This window comes from Geotrypetes seraphini, chromosome 2 (genome assembly GCF_902459505.1).
Source record: "Geotrypetes seraphini chromosome 2, aGeoSer1.1, whole genome shotgun sequence".
Classification (NCBI taxonomy): domain Eukaryota; kingdom Metazoa; phylum Chordata; class Amphibia; order Gymnophiona; family Dermophiidae; genus Geotrypetes; species Geotrypetes seraphini.
In genome coordinates, this window is record NC_047085.1 from 516,258,131 (window position 1) to 516,277,660 (window position 19,530).

At 44.3% G+C, this 19,530-nt stretch overlaps 1 protein-coding gene across 1 annotated transcript in view; it reads right to left on the reverse strand.

The window, feature by feature from the left end:
* Positions 1 to 10,861: 10,861 nt before the first annotated feature.
* Positions 10,862 to 19,530, reverse strand: part of LOC117354637 (zinc finger protein 850-like) — a 35,445-nt gene continuing 26,776 nt past the window's right edge. The window contains exon 4 of the mRNA XM_033932464.1: positions 10,862 to 14,889. Coding sequence (XP_033788355.1) covers positions 12,485 to 14,889 — 2,405 coding nt within the window. The 3' untranslated portion in view covers positions 10,862 to 12,484. The remainder of the gene's footprint in view (positions 14,890 to 19,530) is intronic.

The following is a 19,530-nucleotide window of genomic DNA, read 5'->3' on the forward strand; positions in this document are numbered from 1 at the left end:
ATTCATAATCCTTATGTGAGCCAGGTATAGGATAATGAACCCATTGTGACATCGCTAAAAACATAAAAAATAGAAACAAGATGGCTCCGGGCAGACAGCAGATCTCCCTTGACTGCATATCCAGTCTGCATATTGGTCCCTCGGTGCCCCTCAACATGGAGTCCCCGTAGAGTAATAGCCATCGGGGACTCCATGTTGAGGGGCACCGAGGGACCCTTATGCAGACCGGATATGCAGTCGAGGGAGATCTGCTATCTGCCCGGAGCCAGAATACGAGATGTGACTGCCTGTCTTGATAGACTTCTCAGACCCCAGGATCACTTCCCCATGCTGCTCATCTACGTCGGAATGAATGACACTGCCAAGAACACCCTGGAGGACATAGCTAGAGACTTCGGAGCTCTGGGGGAGAGGCTGAAGCAGACAGGAGCACAGGTAGTATTCTCTTCAATTCTTCCTATTAGGGGCAGAGGAAGGGACAGGGACGAACGTATCTTGAAGACGAATGAGTGGCTACAACGATGGTGCCAGGAAATGAACTTCGGATTCCTGAATCACGGAGAGGCAATACAGGGACTCCAGGGACCAGACGGACTCCACCTGACCAACAGAGGTAAGAACGTCTTCGGACACCGAGTAGCCCGCCTACTTCGAAGGGCTTTAAACTAGGTAAGTCGGGGGTGGGTATTCACTTATACACTGGAGCAGTAAGTAACAATCCTGATGTGGCGAACCAAAACTCCGCTTCTAAGTCCGAGGTAAGTACCCTTACTGCTAAAGATTCGCTAGGAGACACTTTAACTCAGAGGGTGGCTCTCTACAGGAGTTTAGTAAACACAAAGAGTGGAGAGCTATGTATGTTAACGCACACAGCCTAGGGAATAAATTTCTAGAACTGGAAACAGAAATAGTTAATGCAGACCTAGACGTGGTAGCAATATCCGAAACATGGTTCACAGACTCTCATGGGTGGGATATAACTATACCAAGATACAACCTGCTTCGCCAAGACAGAGAGGGTAAGTTAGGAGGAGGGGTAGCACTTTACATCAAAGAGAACATCAAGACAACCAAGATCATGGATGTCAAGTACACTGGGGAATCCATCTGGGTAAACCTGGCCAGAGGCGGAGAAAAATGCCTGTACCTTGGTGTGGTATACAGGCCTCCAAGACAATCGGAGGACAAGGACGCAGAATTAATTGAAGACATTGAGAATATCACCTTACGGGGTGACATTGTTCTGCTAGGGGACTTCAACATGCCTGATGTAGACTGGAACACACTCTCAGCGACAACTTGTGGTAGCAGGAGGATAGTAACGTCCATGAAGGGAGTACGGCTCAAACAAATGGTACTAGAGCCCACTAGGGCCCAGGCCATCCTGGACCTGGTACTTACGAACAGTGAAAGCGTCTCGGAGGTCTTGGTGGGAGAAACGCTAGCCACCAGTGACCATAACATGGTATGGTTCAACCTTAGGAAAGGCTTCCCTAGATCGCAAACAAAAACAAGAGTACTCAATTTCCGGGGCACTGACTTTGCACGCATGGGAGATTTCGTCCATCAGACGCTGCAGGTTCAAGAAGTAACTGATAATGTGGAAGCTATGTGGTCAACCTTGAAATCGACCCTTCATGAGGCAACTATCCGCTACATAAAATCGGTAAATAAACAACAAAGAAAAAAGAAACTCCAATGGTTCACTGATGAGATCTCGTACCTTGTCAAGGAGAAGAGGGGAGCCATTTGCTTAGCATTCTGAGGACGCCGGAGGTCTGTTTCGCTGCCCCGAACTGCCAGCTGTAGCAGTAGCGCCCGCAGCCACATTGATCAGGCAATTCGGAAGACGGACCCCTGACGTCACTGGGTCCGTCCTCCTTGCCTTTCTTTTTGTATTTAAACTTGCCTGCTGCCGCGGTTGCGGCCGCAGGGCGTGCCCTAACGGGCAGGTCACGCCCCTTGGGAGCCCCTAGAAGCAACGTGGAGCTGTGGAGCAGGATATCAGGTTGTATAATGTTAATTGACTATGGGCAAAAGGAAAGTTAAACCAAAAAGTTCAACACATGTTGTTGTAGGTCCCATGGACAGACATTTGACTTTTTCCTTAGAGACTCTAGCACAAAACTTACCTGATTTGAACTCCCCCGTATCCGGAGCATCGTTGAGTCCTCTTGAACGGACACCCCCCCCCCTTCATCCAATATCTGGTGTTATTGTGGGAATATAACACCGACTATTTCCACTGGTCCTGTGGTATCACCCACTCAAATAAGTAAATTGGTTTTTACTGAAATACCTAAACCACTTGAGTTTACAAGTGTAGTGGTTGAACAATCACAAGCAGTGGAAAAACAAGATATTACTCTTAAAGATTTATGGTTAGGTATTTCTAGAGTTGAAGGGTTTCTCAGAGAATCAATGAAACAAACATCTGATTACTCACAGTCTGTGGTTCAAAAATTTGTGAATGTGGATGCCAATTTAAATTGTCTGGAAACAAGATTAGGTGCGGTTGAAACTCAGAGTAACACATTGCAATCTGTTTCACTATCTGCGATCAAGGACTCTACGTCGTTGCATTTATAAATGGAAATGTTAGAAAATATGCATCGGGGAAAGAATCTCCGCTTGGTTAATTTCCCAGTGACTCACTTGTTATCACCAGAAATATTGTTAAGAAAATATTTCAAAGAAATACTGGGAGTACCCAATGCGGATACCTTTCCAATAAATAATTATCATATTCCCCAGAAGAAAAAGAAAACTGTACAGGATGTGGACCATCTGGTAACAGATGAAGTTAATTTGACAGAGTTTCTGGAAGACTCTCAGGATGTTATCCAGACTCGGTCCACAATGATACTAACACGTATGAGTGAGACAGATAAAATGTTGTTAATGAAACTTTATTTCAAAAATAGACTGACCACGTTCTGTGGGGATTTGGTTAGTATTTTTCCTGATGTCTCAAGAGCCACGCAGTTTAGGAGAAAATAATTTTTGAAATTGAGAACTAGAGTATTGGCACTTGAGGCATCTTTTTACTTAAAATTTCCTTGTAAATGTCTGGTTAAGTTACAAGACACTGAATTTGTTTTCTGGGACCCCATTCAGTTGCAACAATTCCTATCAGCTCGTGAACAGAAGTGAGATCTTTTCTTTGTATTTTTTTTTACCTTATCTTCTTTCATTCTTTGATGAGAAATTTAGGTTGGAAGTCAGAGTCCTAAATTTAGTAGGGAATGATTTGGGTTCATTGGAATTCAACCCATTTCTTTGTTTTCCTTTAAAATTAAGTTTGTTAAATAAGCAATATGTTTCCCCATTTAGAGGGCTTGTAAAGGATTGTTTTTGTATTGCTTGGTGTGTTGGAAATTTGTATTGAAATTCCTTTTTTTCTTTGATATTGTAAACGTATTAAATTTCATAAATTAAAAAAAAAGGAGAAGAAAAGAGCATTTCTTTCATACAAATGCACGGGGGAAAAAGAAGCTATCATTGAATACAGGACAAGGTCTGCAGCGGTCAAAACAGCAGTCAGGGAGGCCAAACTTCGAATGGAAGAAACTCTAGCAAAGAACATTAAGAAAGGGGACAAATCCTTCTTCAGGTACATTAGCGACAGGAAAAAGAACACAAACGGGATAGTACGCCTTAGAACGCCAGACGGGAATTATGTGGAAACAGATTCCGATAAAGCCAAACTACTGAATGATTACTTCTGCTGTCTTTACCTGCGAGGCACCAGGGCACGGGCCACAGCTGGAAGCAAAGCAAAGCAAGGAAGACCCATTTCAGAATTTTGAGTTCACACCAGCTGATGTTTACAGAGAACTGTCAAGACTCAAGGTGAACAAAGCCATGGGACCGGACAATTTGCACCCAAGAGTGCTCAGAGAGCTGTGCGATGTTCTGGCGGAACTGTTAGCCATGCTCTTCAATCTCTCCCTAAGTACGGGGAGAGTCCCCCTGGACTGGAAAACAGCTAATGTCGTTCCTCTGCACAAAAAGGGTTGTAGAGCAGAGGCTGCGAATTACAGACCAGTGAGTCTCACATCAATAGTGTGTTAACTCATGAAAACTCTACTTAAAGGTAAATTAGACACGATTTTGGATAAGGGGAATCTAAGGGATCTCTGTCAACATGGATTCACTAGGGGTAGGTCATGTCAGTCCAATCTTATCAGCTTCTTTGATTGGGTAACAGGAAAGCTAGACTCGGGAGAGTCTCTGGACATAGTGTACTTGGATTTCAGTAAAGCTTTTGACAGTGTCCCACACCGTAGACTATTAAGCAAGATGAAATCGATGGAGTTAGGTGAGACACTAACTACATGGGTCAATGATTGGCTGAGTGGAAGACTTCAGAGGGTGGTGGTCAACGGCACCCTCTCTGAGACATTGGAGGTGACTAGCGGAGTGCCACAGGGCTCAGTCCTGGGTCCATTCCTTTTTAACATATTCATAAGGGACTTGACCCGAGGGCTTAAGGGTAAAGTAACAATATTCGCCGATGAAGCCAAACTATGTAATATAGTAAGTGAAAGCAATCTCAAGGATAGTATGACGCAGGATCTGATCACGTTGGAAAACTGGTCCTCGACATGGCAGCTGGGCTTCAACGCTAAGAAATGTAACGTCATGCATCTCGGCAATGGAAATCCATGCAGAACTTATACCTTGAATGGAGAAACACTAGCTAGGACTTCAGAAGAACGGGACTTGAGAGTAATCATCAGTGCAGACATGAAGGCTGCCAAACAAGTAGAGAAGGCCTCATCCAAGGCAAGGCAAATGATGGGATGTATCAATAGAAGCTTCGTCAGCCGCATACCTGAAATCATAATGCCACTGTACAGAACCATGGTGAGACCGCATCTAGAATACTGTGTGCAATTCTGGAGGCCACATTACCGTAAAGACGTGCTTCGAGCTGAGTCGGTTCAGCGGATGGCCACTAGGATGATCTCCGGGCTCAAGGGTCTCTCATACGAAGAAAGACTAAACAAATTGCAGCTCTACACTCTAGAGGAACGCAGGGAAAGAGGAGACATGATTGAGACACTTAAATACATCACAGGTCGTGTCGAGGTGGAAGGCGACATCTTCTTTCCCAAAGGACCCTCGGTCACAAGGGGGCACCCGCTCAAAGTCAGAGGAGGGAAATTTAATGGGACACCAGGAAGTATTTCTTCAGAGAAAGGGTGATAGATCACTGGAACAAGCTTCCAGTGCAGGTGATCAAGGCCACCAGCATGCTTGACTTTAAGAATAAATGGGACATCTACATGGGATCCCTATGAGGGTCGAGTTAAGGAACTAGGTCATTAGCACTCAGACTTAATGGGGTAGGTCAGTAGAGTGGGCAGACTTGATGGGCTATAGCCCTTTTCTGCCGTCATCTTTCTATGTTTCTAAGGCCAAATGGCCCATCCAGGCTGCCCATTCGCAGTAACCATTATCTCTTCCTCTTTCTAAGAGATCCCACGAGCCTATCCCAGGCTTTCTTGAAATCAGACACAGTCTCTCTCCACCACCTCCACCGGGAGACTATTCCACGCATCTGCCACTCTTTCTGTAAAAAAATATTTCCTTAGATTACTCCTAAGCCTATCACCTCTTCATTTCATCCTATGCCCTTTCATTCCATGAGGTTGGCTCTTAGGCATTGGTGGAATGAGGCATTATGGCATCACAATATCTGCTCTGGAAACCAGAGACTATCATTCTTTAGTGTTTACCTCAACCTCAGTCCTTCTACAGCAGCATTTTTCAATGCAAAGCTTGAGGGTCAATGGTTGTGCCCATTCAGACTCTGATTCTCCCCTCTCTCCTTAAAGAATGACCTGGGGATGGTTAAGAACATAAGAATAGCCTTACTGGGTCTTACCAATGGTCCATCTAGCCCAGTAGGCTGTCCGCACGGTGGCCAATCCAGTCATTATTACCTGGCAAAAAAAAAAAAAGCAGGTTCCTGGACTGCACCAAGTAAGTGACATCATAGGAAGAGCCACCACTGGCGCGACAGCAGCTTTGGGATTGCTGCTCATGCCAACATTACAGAGGTACGGGGGAAGGGAAGCAATGTGCTTGCGGCAGGAGAGACGGGGAAGGAGCGTGTGGAGGTGGTGGTGGGGGGACGGAGGAGGAGTGCCATTGCCCCTGGTGCCGCTCACTCTCGCTACGCCACTGCATGCACTATCAGGAAAGAGTGTGCACTCTCCACATAGTAGAAATACGTTAGCTGGACAGTTATGGATGATGGCTAAAAAGCTTTGGACAACTTCATTATTTGTTGAAGCTTTTTCCTGAACAGAGGTTGGATTAATATATCAAATACTTTATATCGTTTTTAAATCTTATGATTAGTGAAGCTTATTTTTTTATTGAGGGGCGAAATATGTTTATTTTGTGTTGAGTTTTGGAAGATGTAAGCGTTTGTACAGGCAACTTTACTGACCACATATGTTATTGTTTTTCTTATATTATCTTCCAGTTTCTTTATTCTGCATATTATGATCTTTGATCCAGATACAATGGAGAGAGATAAACATTGTTTTCTAGTTTTCTTATCTTGAGCATCATTGATTGTATTCAAAATGTAGAACTTGAAGAGTAATATGTTATTAGTTTTACTTTTGTTTTAATGTCGTTTATGTATTTATATGTGACTTGTATTTTATGTAAGTGATTTTGTAACCCTCTTAGGATTTAAGCAAGCTAGAAGTTTTTTAAATCAAGAAATACAAATAAACAGTACTTTAAGAGGGGTGCATGCTCTTGGAACATATTACTATATATATAAACTGACATTTGTGGGCCCAAAAAATATCCCCAAAATGGGGGTCTCAGTTTATATTCCAGTCTCCCACTTAACTGGAAATTTTCTTCCTCCACCCCCCATTCAGTGGCGTAGCGAGTGAGAGGCACCTGGGACGGTGGCACCCCTTCTCCGCCCCCCCCCCATTCCTTCCGTGCCCTCTCCTGCCACGCGGGTGCGCCCCCTCCCTGTATCTTTTTAACGGTCGCAGCATGAGCAGCAACCCCAATATGCTATTTGCGTCCGCGTCGGCTCGTCCTGATGTCACTTCTTAGGCTAGGGTCCAGGAAGTGATGTCAGAAGAAGAGCTGGTGCGAGCAGGTTAGGAATGCTGCTAACGCCGCAAATGTTAAAAAGGTACGGGAGAAGGGAAGTTACGCACACGCGGTAGCGGGGAAGGAAGAGGAGCAGAGGGGAGGATGGGTGCTGGTGCCCGGGGCGGACTGCCTTCCCCTTATGTTACTGCCCCCATTCCCTGCCATTAGCGATTTCAATGGGCAGCACACCTTCCTTCTTTAGCTGTTCTGCACTGAGCCAGTAAGATCAGGGCAGCCGGAGGCAAAGCTGCAGGTTCTGCCGCAAACGCAGAAGGGTTCACGGCAGGAAAACTCTGGGACAGAGGCGGCTTCATGGTGTTGTTGGAGTACTCCTTTGGTCAGCTGATAGCAGTCAAAAGCTACACCGCTGGACTGGTGCAGGGCTTACGACCCACTAACAAGAGAAAAATCCAACAGGAACTACAGCAAAACCAAGTGAAAAGCAAAAAACAAAAACAACTGCAGACTATGTACAAGATGCAGGCAGGCACTGTTTATTTCAAACTCTAATGGTATATACAACCTTATTACCAACCGAGGGACCCAACACGGTCCATGTTTCGGACAACAAACCTTCCTCAGGGGTCCTAATAAACATAAACATTGAGTGTAAATAAAACTTAGAAAATATCTTAATGAGTGAGACAGGTGATGGTGTACATAATGCAATGTGAAAGATATAAATAAATAAATAATAGTGAATGGTGATATATATATTTAGTACTTTTATGACAAAATTGCCACCACCTTCTATGCTCACCATTCAGGGCAGATCGGCGCAGAGGGAAAGCTTCGGGGCAGTAGCAAACTTATCTTAGCTTGCAGGTTCTGACGTGGCACTTATTTATTTATTGCAATAAAAGGAGGCAGTAAATCTATTTGTAACTATCTGAGAAGTTTGGCAACACTTTTTGAGACTACACCGCCTAAGTTATAACCTTTTGCATTGTACGATCGGTTCCCTAATGCAGGATCGAAACGTGCCATGTCGGAACCCGCAAGCTAAGATAAGTTTGCTACTTAAGACTAATCATATGTGAATACAGTAAACATAATAGACTATGAGGTACACGGCACTATAAGAAAATATAATACTCTTGGTATCAACTAGTTTTTTGAACATGCGATGATTGGGTGGTGAGGCAGTAGTTTTGGGGTTCTCTCCTGTTTATTGCCTTTGAGTCTCTAAGCATTAGTTTCATTACCAGTTGATACATTTTTAAAGTATCCAGTTCTATTTTTTACAAGAGTGATTACCGATCCAGGACAAGCAGTGGCTTCCCCCCTGTTGGTCTCAATAACAGACTATTTCCCCTACCCCCTTTTACAAAAGCAGAGCATGGTTTTTAGCGCTGGCCATGGCAGTAACTGCTCAGACGCTCATAGGAATTCTATGAGCATTAGAGCTGGTACTGCTGCAGCCGGCGCTAAGGTGGGTATGGACTTTTCCTTCAGGAAATTGTCCAGACCTTTCTTAAAACCAGCTACATTATCCACTTACCACAACCAATGACAACGCATTCCAGAGCTTAACTATTCTCTGAGTGAAAAAATATTTCCGCCTACTGGTTTTAAAAGTATTTCCCTGCAACTTCATCGAGTGTTCCCTAGTCTTTGTAATTTTTGACGGAGAGAAAAATCGATCCACTTGTACCCGTTCTACTTGAGCCAACCTCACTCTTAATTGTTCAGGAAAAATGACAATTGCACATATATTATCAGTTCAATATTGTTTATTAATATTAACAGCAAATTCTCGCATCGAAAGGCATATGTACAATTGCACAGATGTGAAAATTGCACCTCTCCTGAAGGAATACATGGTCTCAGGGAAACCCCTGCCACCAGGTTCACTTATATACTTTTGCAGTGCCTAGTATGACATCACACCTGTCAACTAATCAACCAAGAGAGAGGCCGTCCTTAGGTATGAACAAAGAAAATTCCTTTTAACATAGTTACCAGGCTTAAGAAAAGTTTTACAAATCACAACTTTGTTTACATCAATTTCTGAATGTGCAACACATTATAACATACCCAATGAACATTTTGTATTTCTCAAAAAGTTTAAATCAACCAGCCCTTCTGTGTTTGGAGAACAGACTGAAGAGAGTTTCTATGGTAGGCTAGCTGAAAGGTCAGATAGGTCAAACTGCAGATGTTGCCTTTCAGGATTCTTCAGGTTTAAAATATATAAAAATATGTTTTCAAAACCAATTCTCATGTTTAAACATACATTCACACACATAATCAAACACATTCGGGGCCCCAAATATGCCACACTCATATCTATCACATATTCAATACTTTAGAACAGTGTTTTTCAACCTTTTTACACCTATGGACCGGCAGAAATAAAATAATTATTCTGTGGACCAGCATCGGTCCGTGGACCGGCGGTTGAAGAAAACTGGGATAAGATGTGGTCCAGACCCCGCCCCCATAATAGTACTAATTGTAACACTATTTTTTCCATTCATTTTTCACAGATACACAATATAATCTTATTAGCAACACATAATGGTTAACCAAAAAATTAAACTATATAAAGCAGAGACAACAGATGTAAATTCTCAAAATTGACATTCATCACTAAATTCAAAAATAAAATCATTCCCCCCTACCTTTATTGTCTCCCTCCATCCATGCTATGCTTACCTTCTGGCCTGCTCCCGCCTGGCCATTTTATGCCGCCCCCCCGGTATTATCTTCAGGCCGGTTCCCTCTTCCTCACTGATGCAGTGCAGAAAGCTGTGGGCAGTGGCTCCTTGCGCGTCTCATCTGGAAGCCTTCCCTCTGACGTTGCAACATCAAAGAGAAGGCTTCCAGTTCAGGTGCAGGCCCGTGGCTTTGTGCACTAAATCAGTGAGGAAGAGGGAGCTGGCTCGAAGATAACGCCGCATCGATCGCACCGTGGACTGGCGGTTGAAGAACATTGTTTTGGGCCCGATGCACATGCTGGCCTTGTGGACTGGCAGAAAATTTATATGGACCGGTGGTTGAAGAACACTGCTTTAGAACATATTCACTTTCTTCTATACCTAGCCATGGGATGTGAAATCAGATATGCTCCAAGCTAACTAGCTCATGAACATCTGTTATCAATTAGGCCATGAGGATTTCTTGGCATGAATCCTTTAGACAAAAGGCACAAAGAAGGACAGAAAACAAAATGGAGTTATTAATACCTCTATACCAGATTTCCCCTATAATCCTGCTTAATTCAGCAAAATACATATACTTTTTCCCTCCTGGTAACCCCTAGTGTTTTTCTGTTATTCTCTAATGTTATTTTTCTGGCCTTTGCCGCAATCCATATTCAATTTGTTTATACTTATGTACCAACTTTTCATAAGCTTCTAACTATCATATATACATCTAACTAGATTTACCCTGAACCATATGAAAAGGCGGCATCTTATGTGTAGAAAAAAATCCACAACATATTCAAAATTTTTTCTTGCGCACTGTCCATTCCAATACAGCTTATCATAGCGCCCCCCTGGCTGCCAGTGCCAGTCTATATAATCTACTCAGGATTTTGTAGACTTCAATCATATCTCCCCTCAGCTGTCTCTTTTCCAAGCTGAAGAGCCCTAACCGTTTTAGTCTTTTCTCAAACGAGAGGACTATCTTCCATCCCCTTTACCATCTTGGCCACTCTTCTTTGAACCTTTTCTAGCACCACTATATCTTTCTTAAGATAAGAAGGCCAGAACTGAACGCAATACTCCAAATGTGGTCGCACCATGGAGCGATACAGGGGCATTATAACATTCTTAGTCTTGTTAACCATCCCTTGTTTAATAATTCCCAGCATCCTATTAGCTTTTTTTGGCCACCGCCGCACACTGGGTGGAAGATTTCATCGAATTGTCTATGACACCAGATCTTTTTATTATACTCTGTACACGTATGTGGTTTGTCTCCCATGTGGATCCTCTGGTGATTTTTTAAACTTGAACCAGAAGTGAAGCTTTTATTACACTCTGTACACTGTGACAATCCTGCATCCCCGAGTTTTGTTACAAAGTAATATGGAAGGAATTACAAACCCCGATGTAGAAGGGCTGACCAAGTCAGGGGCTGGGGGTGTAGATCAGCTGACTATCCTATGGACAGTGAAGAAATGGAAGTAGAACAGAAAAGTTGTGACTTCCCTGACACTGTCCTGAAGCCAGGCAGTAAAGTTTTACCTTGCTGCTTTCCAGGTGCTGTTAAGCAGAAAGCAGCACAGCAGGGTGCCTTGAGAGAAATGATTCAAGCCGAGGGAAGGAAACTCTCCCCCCTGTAGCTAAAGGGGAGTGGTTTCTTCCCACAGCTTAAACAAAGGCTCTGTAGTGAGCTTAGGGGAGCAGCAGGGACGGAGCAAAGAGGAACCAACAGAGCCCTCGGGACTGGAGCAGTGCAGGAACATGGATCCCAGCATGAGGTTGAACTGACCTGGAAGCAGCCAGAGCTACCTGCTGAGTTAGACTGGGACATGAAGGAGGAACAGGTTGGGAACTCTCCTTTGAAGAAAGCTGTGCTCCGTGTGTAACGCATGCTGAGCCAATGGAGATTGCTTAGGGCTGTGAGGTTAAAGAGGGAAAGGTTTCTGCTCCTTGCTGTTTCTCTGCTGTTCCACTGCTCACAAGGAAAAGTGATGTCTAAAGATACAGTTAAAGAAACTGCCAGCAAAGTTCCTGATGTTAGGGCTGAATAATGCACCAGAGCTTATATGTTCTGGGGAGATACAAACCTGGATATAGCTGGGTCAAACGCTGGCAGAACGACAGCCTGGGTTGGCTAAGGTCTCAGGTTATTAAACCTCCGTGCAGGCTTACAAGTGCTAATTGATATCCATAACAACCAGTGAGAGGCAACGAGTGCTGCCTGCCTGCAGAATCTTAACCCAAATGCTGGCTAAGGACTGTTTATGAATGCTGAGAAAATACAGTCCCCGTTTATCCAGCTCAATATTACTAGCTGTACTGAATGAACTTTTGATTGATAGCAGTTGCACTTTTCAGTTATGATACTCTGGTGAAGAGGACTGTTAATACTATGGTTTATTTTGATGAAGTCCAGAGCATGCCGGATTATGTTTGATTTAAAGAAGTGCCTGTTTTGTGTATAACGTTTATGCCACCGGGGAAACCGAGCTTGCTTGTTGTTGTTGAGGCCGCTGGCCTAATAAAAGCTATAATTTACAGTTGAAGCCTTTCAGACTGTTGGCGTTTCTTTACAAGAACACAGAACGTTTAACTCAAAAGGGGCTCACGCCAAGTTTCAAGTCCGATGTTACTGCCTGGCTACCTAAATCCACTCGGTCAAGGCATAGGCAGTGATAACACGTATGTGGTTATTCTCCAGTATGGAGCCTCTGGTGATTTTTTAAACTTGAACCATATGTGAAGCTTTTATTACACTCAGTACACGTATGTGGTTTCTCTCCCGTATGGAGCCTCTGGTGGTTTTTTAAACTTGAACTAGATGTGAAGCTTTTATTACACTCAGTACACGTATATGGTTTCTCTCCCGTATGGAGCCTCTGGTGATTATTTAAACTTGAACCAGATGTGAAGCTTTTATTACACTCAGTACACGTATATGGTTTGTCTCCCGTGTGGATCCTCTGGTGAATTTTTAGACTTGAATGTTGAGTGAAGCTTTTATTACACTCAGTACACGTATATGGTTTGTCTGCCGTGTGGATCCTCTGGTGAAGTTTTAGAGCTGAAAGCTGATTGAAGCTTTTATTACACTCAGTACAAGTAAATGGTTTGTGCCCTGTGTGGATAATTTTGTGTCTTTTAAGACGTGAAAGATCCATGAAGCTATTATTACACTCAGTACACGTATATGGTTTTTCTCCCGTGTGGATCCTCTGGTGAATTTTTAAAGCAGAAGGATGAGTGAAGCTTTTATTACACTCAGTACACGTATGTGGTTTGTCTCCCGTGTGGATCCTCTGGTGAATTTTTAAAGCTGAAGGATGAGTGAAGCTTTTATTACACTCAGTACACGTATGTGGTTTGTCTCCTGTATGGATCCTCTGGTGATTTTTTAAACTTGAAGTACACGATTGTGGTTTTTCTTCCCTGTGGATATTCTGGTGATATGTTAGAGCTGAGAGCTGAGTGAAGCTTTTATTACACTCTGTACACATATACAGTTTCTCTCCCGTATGGAGCCTCTGGTGATTTTTTAAACTTGAACCAGACGTGAAGCTTTTATTACACTCTGTACACATATACGGTTTCTCTCCCGTATGGAGCCTCTGGTGATTTTTTAAACTTGAAACAGATGTGAAGCTTTTATTACACTCAGTACACTTATGTGGTTTGTCTCCCGTGTGGATCCTCTGGTGAAATTTTAGACTTGAAAGTTGAGTGAAGCTTTTATTACACTCAGTACACGTATATGGTTTGTCTCCCGTGTGGATCCTCTGGTGAACTTTTAGATAGGAAAGCTGAGTGAAGCTTTTATTACACTCAGTACACGTATATGGTTTGTGTGCCGTGTGGATCCTCTGGTGATTTTTTAAATTTGAATCATAAGTGAAGCTTTTATTACACTCAGTACACGTATGTGGTTTGTCTCCTGTGTGGATCCTCTGGTGAAGTTTTAGAACTGAAAGCCTAGTGAAGCTTTTATTACACTCACTACATGTATACGGTTTATACCCTGTGTGGATCCTCTGATGATTTTTTAGATGTGAAAGATGAGTGAAGCTATTATTACACTCAGTACATGTATGTGGTTTATCTCCCGTGTGGATCCTCTGGTGAATTTTTAGACTTGAAAGTTGAGTGAAGCTTTTATTACACTCAGTACATGTATATAGTTTGTCTCCCGTGTGGATCCTCTGGTGAACTTTTAGATAGGAAAGCTGAGTGAAGCTTTTATTACACTCAGTACACGTATATGGTTTGTTTCCCGTGTGGATCCTATGGTGTCTTTTTAGATGTGAAAGATTTATGAAGCATTTATTACACTCAGTACACGTATGTTGTTTCTCTCCCGTGTGCATCCTATGGTGTCTTTTTAGATATGAAAGATCCATGAAGTTTTTATTACACACAGTACATGTATATGGTTTGTCTCCCGTGTGGATCCTCTGGTGAACTTTTAGATAGGAAAGCTGAGTGAAGCTTTTATTACACTCAGTACATGTATATGGTTTGTTTCCTGTGTGGATCCTATGGTGTCTTTTTAGATGTGAAAGATCCATGAAGCTTTTATTACACACAGTACATGTATATGGTTTGTCTCCCGTGTGGATCCTCTGGTGAACTTTTAGATCTGAAAACCGAGAGGTTTTATTACATGCAGTAGATGTAAATGGTTTTTCATTTTTATGATTCCTTGTGCGCAGTTGGAGTCCTGAAGACAAAGGGAAGCGCTTATTAGATTTATATACAAGATGTGTGAATTCTTTCTGGTGTTTTTTCCTCTTTTTGCCATGGTGGAATTCAGAAGTCACTTTATCACTATTATTTATTTGGAAGGGTCTCTCTGTCTGATGTCTTTGGCTCTCAGGGATGTCACTGAGCTCCCTCTCATTTCTCTCACACTTAATGAGTCCATCCACTGAGTCTCCTTCAGGGTCTCTTTGCTCTTTTGATTCCTGCTTACAGGTCTTTGAGTTTATCCTCTCAGTTCCATGGGAAATATTCTTACAGACATTTTCTGATTGTCTTTGGATTTCCTCTATTTCTATAGGATGTTCTCTTTGCTCCTTTTCTCTCTTCCTTTTTTGATGATCTGTTGGATATAAACAGAAGGTTTTAATCATGTGCTAGAAGACAGTGGTGGGTTCTAGAATCTAAAATATTACCTATAATAAGGACTGTTTATCCTACACTCGGATTTTCTAGTTGTGGCTTAAAAATTGATCTGTTTCTTATTTGGAAACCATTTCTTGAAATATAAGCAGAGGCCGACCAAATTTCAGTTTCTCTTACAGTACTAACACTGGCCTAAAGTCCTCTTGCCTAATTTTGGTTTCTGCCCGAAGGCTTCGGTCATGGTTTTGGCCAAAACTGACCATGCCTAGTCAACGGAAGCCAAAATGTGTGCTTTGGTCTGCTCCATCCCTCCAGGAGTTGCTTTTCCCCCCTACACACATGGAGATGCCCCCGTCAGGCCTATTTCACAATCCCTGGTGGTCGAGGTGTATAGTCAAGGCAGGTGCGATCCCCAGTTGCTCCTTTTCATGCTGGCTATGCTCTTAACATGGCTGCCGTGACCTCTAGTAGCAATCTCACCAGTGTGACAAACCCAGCACCAGCTGTAGTTTTGACTCTGGTAAGATCTAGTGCAGAAGAGCTGACCAGGTTGATTCTGGGGGTCAACTTGAGGCTGACCTCTCTTGCCCCTATAATCAGAGCAATAATGGTATGGAACAGAGGCAGGCAGACTGGCAACAGCAGCCTCCGGGCTATAGGGCAGCTAGAGAAGCCAGAAGGAATGTAGCTGCACTGAATAAACCCAGGCAGAGAAAAGCTGCTATAAAACCAAAGCCCATCCCCCGCTACAGGCTGAAGGGGATTGGCTCTGAGCTGTTCAAAAGCAGGCTGAGGCAAGCAGGAGGAGGAGGAGCGAGTGACCAGGGTGAGTCCTACAGGCTGAAGGGGATTGGCTCTGAGCTGTTCAAAAGCAGGCTGAGGCAAGCAGGAGGAGGAGGAGCGAGTGACCAGGGTGAGTCACTCCCACAGCCCAAGGTAGTGCAGGAGCCGTGGGACCAGTCAGCAGAGCCAGAAGTGCCAGATTGGCCCAAGGGTGACCTGGATTTAGAAATTATAGAAGATAGAGAAAATATCACCTTGCGTGGGGACACAGTATTGTTAGGTGACTTCAACATGCCTGATGTGGATTGGGATATACTTACCTCTGCTTCCGGCAGCAGCAGGAGGTTATTAAACTCTATGAAGGGAGCTGGTCTCAGGCAACTGGTGTTGGACCCAACAAGGGATCAGGCAATTCTGGACCTTTTACTTACCAATGGAGAAAGTGTCACAGAGGTCTCGGTGGGCGACACTTTGGCCTCCAGTGACCACAACATGGTATGGTTAAATCTTAAGAAAGGTTTCACTAAAACTACCATACTGACCAAGGTCCTCAATTTCAGGGACACGAACTTCCAAGACATGGGTTCCTTTGTCCACCAGGCGCTACATAGCCAAGCAGAAACCGATAGCGTGGAAGAGATGTGGTCAACTTTGAAAGCCACCATACAAGAAGCGACAAACCGCTATGTTAAATTAATAAGTAAACGGCGGAGGAATAATAAGCTGCAGTGGTTCACTACGGAGATCTCTGACCTCATCAAGGAGAAGAAAAAAGCATTCATCTCTTACAAAAAATCGGGAAAACAGGACTCTAGAGCATACTACCTGACCAAGTCACAGGCCGTCAAAACAGCTGTCAGGGAGGCTAAATTCCACATGGAGGAATCTCTAGCTAAGAACATAAAGAAGGGAGATAAATCCTTCTTCAGATATATCAGTGACAGAAGTAAAAACTCAGGCGGGATTGTACGTCTTAAGAAACCAGACGGAGGCTATGTGGAAAAAGATTCAGAAAAAGCACAGCTGCTTAATGACTACTTCTGCTCAGTATTCACCAGAGAAGCACCGGGGCTTGGCCCTCAGCTACAGACAAGGGTTGCCTCAATTGACCCTTTTAGTAACTTCAAGTTTACGCCCAGCAGTGTCTATGGTGAGCTGTCAAAACTCAAGGTTAACAAGGCAATGGGGCCTGACAACCTACACCCCAGGGTGCTTAGGGAGTTGAGTGAGGTCTTGGCGGAGCCACTGTCCGCACTCTTCAACCTCTCCCTCAGTACAGGCAGCGTCCCGATGGACTGGAAGACGGCTAACGTTATTCCACTCCACAAGAAAGGCTCCAAGATGGAGACGGCAAACTACAGACCGGTGAGTCTTGCATCAATAGTGAGCAAACTAATGGAAACTCTAATCAAACATCAATTGGATACGATCCTAGATGAGGAGAATCTATGGGACCCCCGTCAACACGGATTTACTAAGGGGAGATCTTGCCAATCCAACCTAATCAGCTTCTTTGACTGGGTGACGGGGAAGCTGGATGTTGGGGAGTTCCTGGACATCGTGTACCTGGACTTCAGCAAAGCATTCGATAGCGTACCACACCGCAGGTTACTAAGCAAGATGAGTTCTATGGGATTGGGCGATACATTGACGAAATGGGTTGGGAACTGGCTTGGAGGTAGACTTCAGAGGGTGGTGGTGAACGGCACTCCCTCAGAAATGACGGAGGTGATCAGTGGGGTGCCACAGGGCTCGGTCCTGGGCCCGATCCTATTCAACATCTTTATAAGTGACTTAGCAGAAGGACTGCGAGGTAAAATGACATTATTTGCCAATGACGCCAAACTAGGCAATGTTGTGGGCATTAACACAACGGACGAAGATTCAATGCCTGACAACATGATGCATGACCTGCTCCTCCTGGAGCGCTGGTCTAGGAACTGGCAACTCAGCTTCAATGCCAAAAAATGCAAAGTTATGCACCTGGGCGGCCATAACCCATGTAAGATTTACACCCTTAATGGAGAGATCCTAACAAGAACGGTAGCAGAACGAGACTTAGGGGTGATCGTCAGTGAGGACATGAAAGCTGCCAATCAAGTGGAGCAAGCTTCATCCAAGGCAAGACAAATCATAGGTTGCATACGGAGGGGTTTCGTCAGCCGTAAACCAGAAGTCATTATGCCATTGTATAGATCAATGGTGAGGCCCCACCTGGAATACTGTGTGCAATTCTGGAGGCCGCATTATCGCAAGGATGTGCTGAGACTGGAATCGGTACAGAGAATGGCCACCCGGATGGTCTCGGGACTCAAGGATCTCCCGTACGAAGAAAGGCTGGATAAATTACAGCTATACTCGCTCGAGGAGCGCAGAGAGAGGGGTGACATGATCGAGACATTCAAACATCTCACGGGCCGCATCAAGATGGAAGAAGATATCTTCTGCTTCAAGGGTCCAGCGGCAACAAGGGGGCATCCGTGGAAAATTAGGGGCGGAAAACTGCATGGGGACACCAGGAAATTCTTTTTCACTGAAAGGGTGGTTGATCGCTGGAATAGTCTTCCACTTCAGGTTACTGAGGCCAGCAGCGTGTCTGATTTTAAGTCCAAATGGGACAGACACATGGGATCTATTCACAAAGAAAGGTAGGGGAGGGTCTTTGAGGTGGGCAGACTGGATGGGCCGTGGCCCTTATCTGCCGTCTATTTCTATGTTTCTATGCAGGAGGTGGAAGAAATCCTCCCCACCTCAAGCTTCCAGATTCCTGATTGTGTGGAAAGCATGGAGGTACAAGTTGCTGGTCCTGAACATGAGAACCAGACAGATATTATGGACACAAATTGAACCAGGCAGTGAGTAGCTGGAAAGCAGTGAATGTGGGGGGTTTTCTCTGCCTTTCCTTTGTGCCAGAAAGCCTGGAGAATTTGAAGCAATAGTTTGATGTCAGGAATTTACTTACCTGAATGCTGGCAACTGATTTTTCCTAAAAGTAAAGGTTGAAGTTATAGAACCTGAGAACTGTGTGAATGAGTTTGTTTGGAATTTTGCAAACATACTGTGGCTGCCGTTTAATCTCACACAGCTGCCTTGCCTTCCTGAAGGTAGCTGAAGAGAACGGGGTTCTTTGCAAAGCAGTGCTGGGGCTTGCTGCCAAACAAAGTTTCCAACATTTGCTGTGACACAAGTTTGTTTAGTCCCTGTCTTGACTGCTGGAAGTTATTTATGTTTTATGCTTCTAACAAATACTGCTGAGAAGAAGTTTGAATTATGTTTGAATACCATTATCTTCTAATATAATAAAATGCAATGCCGCGCATGCGCACTCAAAAGTCATGTTCCCTGATCCGTCGCGGACATGAGAGTGCGCAGGCACGCCCCCGGCTCTCACTGTGCATGGTTCTGCGTCCATCGCACTTATGCTCAAGCCGCCGCCACGGCTCCTCTCTCGAACTGCACCAGGATCGAGAGAGGAGTTGCAGCGGTGGCTTTCAACTAAAAAAAAAAAAAAATTACACAGCTGGGGGTAGCCACTCTCACCCGGCTCTCACGGTGCGGCTGAGCGCTGGCGGCCTGCGAACCCTAATTGCGGTGGCGGCTTTCAACTACAAAAAAAAAATTTACACAGCTATGCGCATGCGCGCTTACTACTTACGTCACACATGGCAACTCAGCTGGGGCAGTCGGGGCCTCCCCCGCCACACCCAACCCGCTCATACAACTCCCGCAAAGGGGGAGAGGAAGGGCTACTTCCCTCTCTCTCCATTTGCCTTTGAGACCATCCGCGACAGGCCCCGCAGCCTCCCTCCTCTGAACGTTGTTTCCCCCGATTATC